Source organism: Anabrus simplex, chromosome 1 (assembly GCF_040414725.1).
Source record: "Anabrus simplex isolate iqAnaSimp1 chromosome 1, ASM4041472v1, whole genome shotgun sequence".
Lineage (NCBI taxonomy): Eukaryota > Metazoa > Arthropoda > Insecta > Orthoptera > Tettigoniidae > Anabrus > Anabrus simplex.
This window is the reverse complement of record NC_090265.1, coordinates 1,649,896,968-1,649,910,209: the sequence shown is the minus strand read 5'-3', so window position 1 is coordinate 1,649,910,209 and position 13,242 is coordinate 1,649,896,968. Positions and strand designations below refer to the sequence as shown.

Genomic DNA, 13,242 nt, shown 5'->3' with positions numbered 1-13,242 from the left:
GAATTTCACCTTATTTTCTTGACACGGCATAAGCCTAAAAGTCTATAACATGTCTATAAGTACGGGCCGTGAAAACATCAATGGCAACATAGAAGGCGACTTAGCTGAAGTGGGCGGGGGGGGGGGGGGTGAAGAGACTGGTTGTGGACTTGTTTTAGTTTGTGATGGGCGGGAGTGCGGCTGGCCAGTTCTCGGTTGTGAGGAGGCTAGGTTAGGTGGAGGAGTTACTGGGGGTGCTGGGTTCACGGGGGACGGAACGTTGAGGTGTAGGAGGGACGGGGGATGTGTGCTCGTGTGGGTGAGGTGGCACTGTTGTCTGAAGTGCCTTTAAATTCCCTGTTTAAGATAAGGGCAACCAGGAAACGAAGCGGCATAATTGCCTAGGCAATTGCCGCACTTCGGCTGGTCCCGTGGTGGTGAGGGCCACCACATCTGTTGTAGCGGGTGGATTCTGAGCAGTTAGATGCAGAGTGACAGAGCTTCAGGCCATTCAAGCATTGCGTGTTCAGGCTGGGTCAGGAAGGTTTGTGGGCACGTGTCTTTGTGTGAGTATTGTGTGTTGGCTCTAGATTTGACTTAGGAGGAGGTTTGTTACGCCTTCTCCTAATCTGTGTGCTTGTTTCTTTTGTTGTCGGATGTTGGGCCGATTTCGGGGGATAGTTCGGCCTCTGTGGTGATGGTGGTGATGGTGATTATTGTTTTAAGAGGAAGTACAACTGGGCAACCATCATCTATATAACACTGATCTGAGAGAGAAAAATGGAAAGGGTCGACACTTCGAAAAATGAAGGTATCGGCCAAACGAAGACAAGGGCCACGAAGGGCAAGAAAATGAAAGACTCCCTAGGGCTCCATACGTAATACCGTCGGGGTTGGAAAAGAACAAGAGTTGACCAAGAGAGGTCGGGTAGGGCAGATGAAAGTGAGGAGCCTGGCACAAGTAGGTGGAAGCAATACCAGAACTCAGCTAAGGGCCCCGTGGTCACCAACCCACGCTACAAAGTTCAGAGCCCCTGGGGCCCCTTTTAGTCGCCTCTCACGACAGGCAGGGGATACCGAGGGTGTTATTCTACCGCCCCCACCCACAGGGGGATTCGGCCTCCGTCCTGAATTCTCTTTGTGTTGAACTGGTAGAGGGCGGCGGGGGATTGGGGCGGAAGAGGTGTGGTGGCAGGTGGAGCTGGGGGCTGTGTGTTGTCACATATTTATATTGAGTATTCAAATTGAAGGCTGGTTTGATCCTCAACTTACACGTGATCAGTTGCCACAAATGGCCAAGGCATCACGGAAGCGGCGTACTAGGATAATGAGGAATGAAGTAGTTTTTCATTTCTTTCTCCAATGAGCCAGATATTTCTATTACATATCATTCTGCTAAGCGCACTGAAATATATTCAGCAACTGACCCTATTAAAGACATTTTTACACCATTTATAATAGGAACTCGCTGCATAAGGAAAAGCATCACTCATAGCTTGGTTATTTTCATATCATCAAAAGCAAGGATGTGACTGAGACAGGTCAATAACAGTAGCAAATTTGTTCCAGCCTATACTAGAAGACACAGTGCACAGTAAATACTATACAGAACTAGCAAAGGCTAGCTATAACACAATCAATACATGAATTAAACGGGCTTAATGGTATCAACTACTTGTGCAGGCATTTTCACTTGACGCCATCTTGGTTGCTTGCAGGTCAATTTCGTTCTGTTCCACTCTGTAAGGTGGCAGTAGAATACAAAACGACATGGAGCGCTGACTGAACTGTAGTCCACCCTTCAAAAATCCGTCTACCTTATTCAGGTTTGAATCTACAACCTTGTTATCCAGAGGCCGACAATCAACCAATGATGCTCAGAGGAGCTAAGTCAACTGATGATAAGTGAATACTGTGGTAAATGTGCGATTCCTCCTAAAGTTTATGTTTCCAAATTAGGCATATTTTGTGTTACAAAGCGCCCTGATTAAGTAGTATCAGTCGCCAGGAAGCTGATTATTTTCTAATTCCTGCTCTAGAAATTATTTAGGTGAAAATATTTAGTCATCATCATCATCATCATCTGTTTACCCTCCAGGTTCGGTTTTTCGCTCGGACTTAGCGAGGGATCCCACCTCTACCGCCTCAAGGGCAGTGTCCTGGAGCTTCAGACTCTTGGTCGGGGATACAACTGGGGAGTATGACCAGTACCTCGCCCAGGCGGCCTCACCTGCTATGCTGAACAGGGGCCTTGTGGAGGGATGGGAAGATTGGAATGGATAGGCAAGGAAGAGGGAAGGAAGCGGCCGTGGCCTTAAGTTAGGGACCATCCCGGCATTCGCCTGGAGGAGAAGTGGGAAACCACGGAAAACCACTTCCAGGATGGCTGAGGTGGGAATCGAACCCACCTCTACTCAGTTGACCTCCCGAGGCTGAGTGGACCCCGTTCCAGCCCTCGTACCACTTTTCAAATTTCGTGGCAGAGCCGGGAATCGAACCCGGGCCTCCGGGGGTGGCAGCTAATCACGCTAACCACTACACCACAGAGGCGGCGAAAATATTTAGTTATAGTTCTAATATTTTATGTATAGGGCCTAAACTTTCATATACTTTTTCTATTATTTAGTTCAAAATCAATATAACTGTTAGAATTAAATTATATGCAAATGACAGCTTAAACCTTAAAAATTTGATAGGGATTCATGACAAATTTTGGATAAATGGGCGCCTAATATATTTCAGTAATCAGAAACTTCTGAAAAGTACAATACCTTTCGTTGTTCACCTTTATGTCAATAATATTTTAAACAAAGAGTGTAAAGTGATGTTTGAAAACATGTGAGAAATTTTGTAAATAATTCCACTTTGCGACGTTCAGTTTCTCATCTCAAGATCTCCTTAGTTGAATATTTCAATAAATTAAAGACATACAGTACATCCTTCCATATTTTTGTATTCTTGGTTCTAATCTTCTCGATGCTGAATAATGTACTTCCACAATGCACGCAGCACACACAGCATAAATGAGTCATCTCCTCAGTGCTTTGGTCTGACATGATGAAATCACAGACTGTATGACATATAAATTCATGGTCGGGGAAGAGAAAGATTTTCATTTGTTTTCAGTTTATGACGTGAAAAATAAACTCACCTTCCATGACGATAAGGCTCACTGTAGCGGGTCTAACGTCGGTGGGCAGACAAGTATAGTTGCCAGCGTCAATAGGCTTCACGTCAGCCACTGTCAGACGGCTAACAGTCTGTATGTCTGTCTTCTCAGTGTCCATACTGATGCCTCCCCTGTCAGCCTGTAAGCAGAAACACAGTGTGAGGAAATGAAGAAACTTTAGGAATACTTTACGTAGCAATTTGCAGCAAAATTTAAAGGATATACAACAACGCCCTACATCCAAATATTCACACTACTACAGTTCTGAATGGTTAGAAACCTTGATTATTTTGGCCTTGTTACGGGAGAGTTGGCTATGCAATCAAGGGCACGAAGCTGTGAATTTGCATCCGGGAGATAGTGGTTTCGAACACCACTGTCGGTAGCACTGAAGATGGTTTTCCGTGGTTTCCTATTTTAACACCAGGCAAATTCTGGGACTATACCTTAATTAAGGCCACGGCCACTTCATTCCCACTCCTAGCCTTTTCCATCCCATTGCCGCCATAAAACCCAACTGTGTCGGTGCGAAATATATATATTGGCCTTGGCTCTATTTGAGGATTCAACCAGTTTTGAGGCTGAACAATTAGCACACAGCACTGAACATGTGAAAACTTTCCAGAGGATCGAACAGTCTACACCTACAGTACATATTAAATTGAAGATTCAAGCCGTATAAGTCTATTAGTTATTTTGAACGGCAATAAGATTTTTTAAGTATTTACGTCATTTTATGACGACTGGAACCAGTATTACAAATTTATATAAGTCTGTCTGAGAGATCTTTAGTTTGTTTTGTTACCTAATCCTGGGATATTACATACTCAAGATACAATTGCACTTGGGCTTGGAGGCTATAGTGTTTGTTTATCGGAATGGGCAGATGACAGCAGGGTTCACAGTGTATGTCAGTAAGTCCAGTACAGTACAGTGATCACCTGAGCCTCACATTACCGACAGGACAAGATAAACTTTAAATTAATAATTTGTGAATACTACAGGTGTAAACAAATACAATAGAGTGAGTTCAGAATGGAATGTGTGTTGATAGGTTCGGGAGCCAACCTAGACCCGAAGGAACCACTGTATCATCGAGGACTGAACGACAAACTGAGCAATCATACATTTAGTAGGCTCCCGTACCTGATGGAACAGTTGGATCACAGGGCACCGGATGTAAACAGGGAGTAGTTCCTGGCATAGCCGAGAGCAATCATATCTTTAAATAACAGCTTATCCGATTTACAAGTAATTTGGTATGTATGCTCCCATTAGGCCAAATTAAAATACACACCTCAAAAAATTTTTTGCACCACCTGGAGTTCCAGGTTTCTAGGTTGTTGACGACCCCAGGGAATGTATGAGATGCAAACACACACTTTATGTCAAGCATAACACGATTGATGTAAATAAAAAGCAACGGCAGGGACAACGCAAACATTATGTTTCCGCAGCGTGCATCCCCTATCGAACATAGGAATCTGATTCTGCCTTTCAATATGGAGTTAATCCAACCCATGCAGTGAAACATGATCGGACCCATCGAGGCATACTGTCCACAAGGTGGTTGAGGCTATCCTGTTCCCTACAGTCCCACCCTTCCACAGCAACCCTCCGGAAGTCGGCCAAGGTGAGAGGTGAGAGGTGGTTGTTTGTCGCACTGCCTGTATGCGTAAATCCCTGGCAAGTTCAATGGGATTCATGCCCAGAGACACCGAAGGCCAGTTCATCCGATGGATGTGGGCCTCTCTGAGGAACATGTTCAGAAGATTGGAGCGGTGCTGGCGCGCGTTGTTGTTTTTCAGAACGAATCTATCACCAAAATATTGCCGGTATGGTTGAGCAATGGGCCCGAGGACTCAATTCCGGTATAGTGTACCAGTCATATTGCCCTCCACGATGATGAGTGGCATCAGACGTCCATTCATAATGCCGCCCTGAAACATGACGGATTCGCCTCCGTGAAGGGCATCTGTGATAGCGTACAGTACTCGTCTGGCGTTACCTCGCTCTTTTAAACCCTCCTCTGACAATTGTCCGGCGTCAGACACATTCGCAGTCATCCGTAAAGAGGACCCACCACTACTCATCCGGAACGAAGAGCAAGTGTTTCCTTGCCCATCGGTACCTCGCGCATGGTGTTGGGTTGTACGTGAATGTGCTCGCCAAGGAACTATTGCGTGTAGGTGGTCTTCATTCAGACGATTTATGATTGCGTAGACACAGCGCTACCAGCTGTCTGTGGTAAGACATTACGCAGTTCTGTTGCAGTGTCTGCGAGGTTCCTGCGAGCCTGTATCCGCACGTAATGGTTGTCGGCTGCAGTTCTTGACCGCGGACGACCATTGCAAGGATGATTTTTCAACATTTTGTGTCGCGCGATAGCAGCTGTACTTCCTTACAATGTCGCTATTGTGTATACCATCCAGGCCGGTATTTGCCCTCACAGAGAGACCTTTCTGACAGAATGTCACTATGCGTGTAGGTCCAAAAAGCGGTAAAGACTCGTCTATGCGAGTTTATATAATGCACAGGGCAATGATGTGCTCTTATCATGTGCTGTGCAAAGGTGTCAGTAACAGTGCATCGCTGCTGGACTCTTTTGAGGCAGCGTGTATTACCTCCACGTCCATTAACAGGTAGACTTACACGTCATTCCGGTGCCTGTTTGTCATCCAACAACTCCTAGAGCAAACATCTTTCACGAACACAAGCAATACAGGCGGTGCAAAACTTTTCTTGAGGTGTGTATAAACATACATATTGTATGGAATGTCAAAATGGGAGAAGTGGCTAAGAGGAAGGTCAAGGTATCACAGCTGCACCTCATTTTCATAGGTTTTAAGTGAGGAAATATACTCTTGGGTCCGCAGAATTCAGGGAACCATGATCTATGGGCCCAAGGCGAACAGTTTTCAAGATATAAATTCCAATGTACTTGGAAAAATGATGAACGAGAGTGTCATGCCCCATTCCACGCCATTCTCGCCGGCATGATGGCCAAGCTTGCTTAATCGCCAGTAATCTTCCATTCGCGGGACACTCTGACTGCAAAGTATAAATAGCTCGTAATTAGAGTACTGTGCTCTGTTAAAGAGGTTCCTCATGACTTGAATAAATAATATTATTAGGTCGTGTAGAGTACATATAGTACACACCGCACACATATTAAATGCGAAATAAACCTAGAAAGTGTTGTGAGAGAACTAATGGGAAAGCAATGAGAGTATGGGAATGAAATGGTGATGGCATTCATTGACATTGAAAAGGCATATGACAGTGTCCCCAGGACTAAAGTTTGGGACAGTCTGGTGCAAAAAGGAATTGGACAGGGATTAATAGAAATGATCATGGCAATACACAAGGAATGTTGTAGTTTCATGCAAACACAAGTCGGTAGGACAAGTTGGTTCAAAATCACTTGTGGGCTGAGACCGGGAAGTGTTCTATCGCCAATCCTGTTTGCAATAGTAATGGATGACATCATGAGAACAGCAAAAGCAACACACGGAGGAAGAGAAATAATGAACATCATGTTATTTGCAGTTGATATTGTGATTTGGGGAGAAGAGGACATGAAGGCTCAAGAACAGTTGGATGTGGTGAATGGGATGATGGAAGAATGTGAATTGATAAAGTGTAGAAAAGAGTAAAACTCTTGTTATGAATAGAGAGAAGAAAGAAGGGAAAGGTCAGATTATACTTGCAGACAAGCCCCTGGAAGTAGTGGAGACGTTCAAATACTTGGGGAGTGAATTAATGGAGAATGCTCGACTGGATGTTGAAATTAGTAAGAGGAGTCATTTTGGAAGCTATTTCTATCATAGTGTAAGGAACATGTTATGAGACAATGATGTGCCAATGAAAGCAAAGGAAACTATGTACAAGATGTATTACGTACCCATAACAACTTACGGAGCAGAAACTTGGACAATGACAAAGAAGGATGAGAGTCAAATACAGGCAGCAAAAATTAAGTTCTTGTGGAGTATGATATAGAAGAGTAGAAGAGACAAAATAAGGAATGAGAAAATCCAGGAAGAATGGAGTGGAAAAAATGAATTATAGAAAAGAGCCGACTAAGATGGTTTGGACATATAAAGCGAATGAGTGATGAACAAATGCCAAAAAAGGTGATGGAAATGCAAATGCAAGGAAGGAGACACCGTGGAATACCGCGATTGAGATGGAAGGACACAATCCAATGCAGTATTATAGAAAGAAACCTAGACTGGGACACAGTGTTGGAGGAGTGGTGGTGGAAAGACCGAAGAAAGTGGAGAGGAACCCTTATTTGCCGCTACCTGGCTACAGCTGGATAAAGGGAGATGATGATGATGAGTGTTGTGAGATGGAAACAGGACATTGGCATGATGGTAAATGGAATGAAAAGTCAAGTTGTAAGTTTCACCAAGAGGAAAAATTCTCTCAGTTTTAATTAATGTTGTTAGGGTTATAGTGCCTCATGGGGAACACTGTAAATACTTAAGCGTTAATACAAGGAATGACCTTCACTGGCGTAATCATATTAACGAGGTTGTTAAGGAAGTTTACAGATCTCTTCACATGGTTATGACAGTATTTAGGAGTTTTAGTAAGGATGGAAAAGACAAGACACCAATTAGAATCTGGTTCCAGTGTATGAGACCCATACCGGGACTACTTGATATGAGAACTGTAAAATATCTAATGGAAAGCAGCACGATTTGTTGTGGGTGATTTCAGACAAAGGAGTAGTGTTACGAAAATGTTGCAAACTTGGGGCAGGGAAAACTTGCGAGTTAGGAGACGAGACGCTAAACCATGTGGTATGTATTGAACTGTCACTGGAGAGATGGCATGGAATGATATTAGTAGATGGATAAGCTTGATCGGAACTTCAGAACTTGGGAAGATAATCATATAAAGGTAAAGATGGAATTCGAGGGAAGACATAGGGGCAAATATTCATTTACCAAGTGTATGCATAAGTTTTGCCGATTTTTTGGTAAAGAAAACAAGTAATTATCAGTGGAAATTAATTTTTGTTGATTCAAAATATTGGCCATCGGTTTCTACACACTCCGCCCATCTTTTAGGTAAGTTATGAATATCATGCCAAAAAAAATTGCTTGTATTTCGGGGCAAACCATTCGTCGAACCACTTCCAACTTCCTCAAAATTGCTGTAGTGCTGCTCTGCGAGCGCGTGCTCCACTAAAGCGATGCCAAGTCGGGGAAGAATGGCGAGTACAGAAGGATATCCCACCCAGACGATTTCAAGGTGTCTTTCACTGACTTTGCTGTGTGAAACGGCGCATTGCCGTGTAACAAAATCACTTTGCCATGTCTTCCGAACAATTCCGATCGTCTTTAGATGAATACCTGATTTAAATTAATCATTGTTTGGCGATAGCGTTTTGCATTAACGGTTTCGCCGGGCTTCAAGATTTCATAATACACAATACCGCTCTGGTACCACCAGGAGCGATTTGGCCTTGGAGTTGAAGGACCAGCTTTGCCAGGTGACAGCCACGATTTTCTCAGGTTCCTATTTTCAAAATAAATCCATTTATCGTCACCCGTCACAAACCGGTACAGAATGATTTTCTTTCGTGGCGTTGAAGCAGCATTTCACAAGTGGCTTCGCGATTTTCCATTTGCCGTTCATTCAAAAGATGGGGGACCTATTTGTCGAGTTCACTGATCTTCTCCATTGGTCGTATACGTCTGCTGATTGTTTCTTGCGACACATTTAATGCTTGTGCCATTTGCTGTTGAGTTTGAGTTGAGTCACCATCCGTTAACGCCTGCAATTGCTCGTCTTCGCATTTTTGTGCTCTACCAGAGCGCACTACCTTTCACATTGAAATCACCACGTTGAAGTTGTCGAAAGGATGCCTCACATGTTCTAATCGATGGACCTTGTTCACCATATATTTCTACCTGGAAACTATGACTTTCCACAGCCTTTTTCTTTTAATTAAATAACAAAATCAATGCGTGCCGCAAATGTTCTTTTTCAGGCGCAAACGTCGACATGATCACAGAACGATACAACACAGACGCTAGTGTTTGGCGGACTCAACTTGTGTGTATTGATAGGTTAATGTCAGATGAACAAACTGACGTATGTGTCAAATTCATACGCAGCGTATTGTTCGCTAGCGCCATTTCTTAGTGAAACAGGAAACGACTTATGCACACACCTGGTATAGGACGAGGAGTAAGGGATTGGAATACATTTCCAAATTCTTTGAAAACTTATTTTTTTCCTTTTTGCTATTTGCTTTAAGTCGCACCGACACAGTTAGGTCTTATGGCGACGAGGGGACAGGAAAGACCTGGGAATGGAAGCGGCCATGGCCTTAATAAAGGTACAGCTCCAGCATTTGCCTGGTGTGACAATGGGAAACCACGGAAATCCATCTTGAGGGCTGCCGACAGTGGGGTTCGAACCCACTATCTCTCAGATGCGAGCTCAAAGCTGCGCGCTCCTAATCGCAAGGCCAACTCGCCCGGTTTGAAAACGTTTAAGGAAAAGCTAAGTAAACTATTGATAGGGAATCTGCAACCTGGGCGACAGCACTTAATGCAGATCATTGAGGATGGTTTAATAAAACTGGTCAAACGGACAGCGATGGGAGCCGAACACACTACCCTCCGAGTTCACGTCGGATGCTCTATTACCTGAGTTATTGTGGCCTAGTTTACACTTGATTTATTGGAAAGGATGTGAGTTACACTTCTACCAGTAGTGCCGGAACCACTGTTAAGTGACATTTAATTTTCACGTCTGCATATAACTAGAAATAAATCTTCAGTTTCCCGTTAGTTTATTGGATTGGTTGTCATTTAATCCATGGGATTTGATATCTTGTGTTGAAGTGGCATATGCTTCGACATGATCATCAATAAGTCTTGGGTCCACACGCCTAAGTAGTCTTTATCGTGCCGACAGGAATTCGGCTCATTTCATTTCATCTACCGCCCGAATCGTTGGCTGAATGGTCAGCGTACTGGCCTTCAGTTCAGAGGGTCCCGAGTTCGATTCCCGGCCGGGTCAGGGATGTTAACCTTAATTGGTTAATTCCAATGGCTCAGGGGCTGGGCGTGTGGGGCGTATTCAGCATTAGAAATTATCCTAGGTAGGGCCCTCATCTTCACAGACATGCAGGTCGCCTAATAGGCCGTCTACGAGGAAAAGACCCGCACCAGGCGTCCCCGGAGGCCATACGCCATTATTATTATTATTATTATTATTATTATTATTATTATTATTATTATTATTATTATTATTATTATTATCTCATCTACCGCCGGTAAGATCAGGATGTACCCAAGAGCAGCAATGGGCATTGTAACCCTTTCAATGGGTAACCCACATGTTGGTGGTGGTGGTGTCTGTATAGGAAGTAGGAAGGAACCAGTCCTACAGCTCCAAACATTTTCCGGCATATCATTAGCCCTCAAGCATAGTGGGAGTCATTCTCCACGTCGGTACACTGTGTCGCACATGTGGATTTAGTCCTGTTTTACGGTCGAATGCTCTTTCTGACGCCAATTTTATGTAGAGGGATGTGTTCTCCAATCGCTTGTTTCCGTGGTGATTGGCAGTGCGTTGTGTGGTCTTAGTATGAAGAGGAGAAAAACACAAACACCCAGTCCCCGAGCCAGAAGAATTAATCACACGCGATTAAAATCCAGTACCCTCTAAACTGAATGCCTCTATGCTGACTATTCAGCCAATAAGCCGGACATTATTATTATTATTATTATTATTATTATTATTATTATTATTATTATTATTATTATTCATCATAATAATAATATCCCTCTGGAGTGATGAGCTGGCCTCCGTATCCCAAAACTGCGTGGTTCAAATTCCATGAGAAGTTGCGAAATTTTTATGTGAATTTGCGATGTCCGCATACGAAAGTTCTCTGGTGTCACATTTGGTATTCACCCGATCAAATTAAATACTCAGCCATAAATCGTTCGACGGAGAGCCGTTTCTTTGCCATCTAATAGATTAGAACGGTACGTCGAAATTGAATCCACTATTATGAAAATAAACAATACGGCATGAATCACTGATTTATTTAAGACTGCAGTAGATCAAAACTGATTGATAATCAGAAAACTGCATTTAAAAGATGTATAAAATCTCCTTTGCTGGGATTTAAAATTATTATTTGCAAGCGCAGAGAGAGAAACAGTGCTTGTGCCATCCATTGCTGCAAGGTGTGTACGTCCAAGCGTCAGATGTAGCAAATCAGAAAATTAGCCTTTTAATAAGTACAGGAGAGAAGGGGTGTGTCATTCATACGACATATAAAAAGGATATAACAGACTCTAACGTGATGACACTCCCACGCTCAGTCTGACAGTTAACGATTCATCACCTCTTCAGTTTCTCTCATATGCTTTGCATTATATTCTCTGCTCGGATGAAATGCGGTGTCAGTGGGACATATTCATTGACCTTGCAAATTAATGTGCCATTCCTATTACAGTAATTTTAATTTGACATACAGCATTCTTAGCCGGTTGTCAGTTGAGACAGGAAAATGGTTGGTGGATTTCAAAATACGATACAAATTATCTGCATGCGAAGTGAAATAATAGTGTACTCCTTAAGAAATCTACTAATTTATCGACTAATTGATTGATAGGTTGATTGATAATTGCTTTATTTATTCTGGAAAGGATAAATCCAGACCGCCTTCCCTCACTTATAACCAAATTAATATCATCTTCTTATTCTTATTCTTATTCTTATTTATTCTTATTCTTTGAACACTTTTACTACGCCTGTGGAGTTGCGGGTGATAACTATGACCGGATGCCCTTCCTGACGCAATGCCTATGTGAAGGAATCTAATCACTCTTGCGTGTTTCTGTAGTGGTTGATAGTGTAGTGTGTTGTCTGAATACGGAGAGGGGAGCGTTGGGTCGAACACAAACACCCAATCCCCGAGCCAGGAGAAGTAATCAGACTCAATTAAAATCCCCGACCCAGCCGGGAATCGAGTGCGGTACCCCCTAAACCGAAGGCCTCAAAGCTCGTATTGAGCTTCATTTCTCGGTATGGTGAAATGAAATGGCGTATGGCTTTTAGTGCCAGGAGTGTCCGAAGACAAGTTCGGCTCGCCAGGGGCAGGTCTTTCTATTCGACACCCGTAGGTGACCTGCGCGTCGTGATGATGATGATGATGAAATGATGATGAAGACAGCACATACACCCAGCCCCCGTGCCATTGGAATTAACCAATTAAGGTTAAAATCCCCGACCCGGCCGGGAATCGAACCCGGGACCCTCTGAACCGAAGGCCAGTACGCTGACCGTTCAGCCAACGAGTCGTACCTCGGTATGGTAGGCCTATATGATATGAGAATTGACAACACAGACATAAATGAAATACCAGAAAACCCTGTGCCACCAATTTTTACTCTTCCTGTAGATCTCGTAAATGCCCTTGAGCTGGTCGAATACGTCCACACAGTTCATATGACCATTATAGTCCAACAAAGCATTTGAATAACGTAAATTTAGTCCGGTACTACCTTTCTCCTTTTTCTGTCACTTCTGTAGTAACTGTGGGATCATGAAAGTTGGATCAATCAATCAATCAATCAATCAATCAATCAATCAATCAATCAATCAATCAATCAATCAATCAATCAATCAATCAATCAATCAATCAATCAATCAATCAATCAATCAATCAATCAATCAATCAATCAACAATCAATCAATCAATCAATCAATCAACTGCCTTAATTTTTATTATTATTGTTAGTTTTATTTTTATTATTATTATTATTATTATTTCCCTCAGAGATTTAACCAAATACTATACATAATTTGTAGGGTGTCAAAATGAAAGTATCCAATATTTTAGGTGGTGGTAGTACTATAGGCATTGATACAGAAAAAGAAGTCTAATGAACATGTGTTCTTCAACGCAAGTTCTGAGGTATGAACACGTGTTTATAAGACGTGCCACATATCATGTCATTAGTGGTAAAGCATTTCTCAGTCTTGCAATAACATCAGAGTACCAGATAATCATATTTGGCATCCCTGACATGGAATAAAAACAACAATCT

At 42.9% G+C, this 13,242-nt stretch overlaps 1 protein-coding gene across 2 annotated transcripts in view; it reads right to left on the bottom strand.

Annotated features, from left to right (window-relative positions):
* Nucleotides 1-13,242, bottom strand: part of LOC136858661 (peroxidasin homolog) — a 990,357-nt gene that overhangs the window by 19,948 nt on the left and 957,167 nt on the right. For both annotated transcript variants that reach the window (XM_067138374.2, XM_067138375.2), the window contains exon 7: nucleotides 3,131-3,287. In XM_067138374.2, the coding sequence (XP_066994475.1) occupies nucleotides 3,131-3,287 (157 nt within the window). The remainder of the gene's footprint in view (nucleotides 1-3,130; nucleotides 3,288-13,242) is intronic.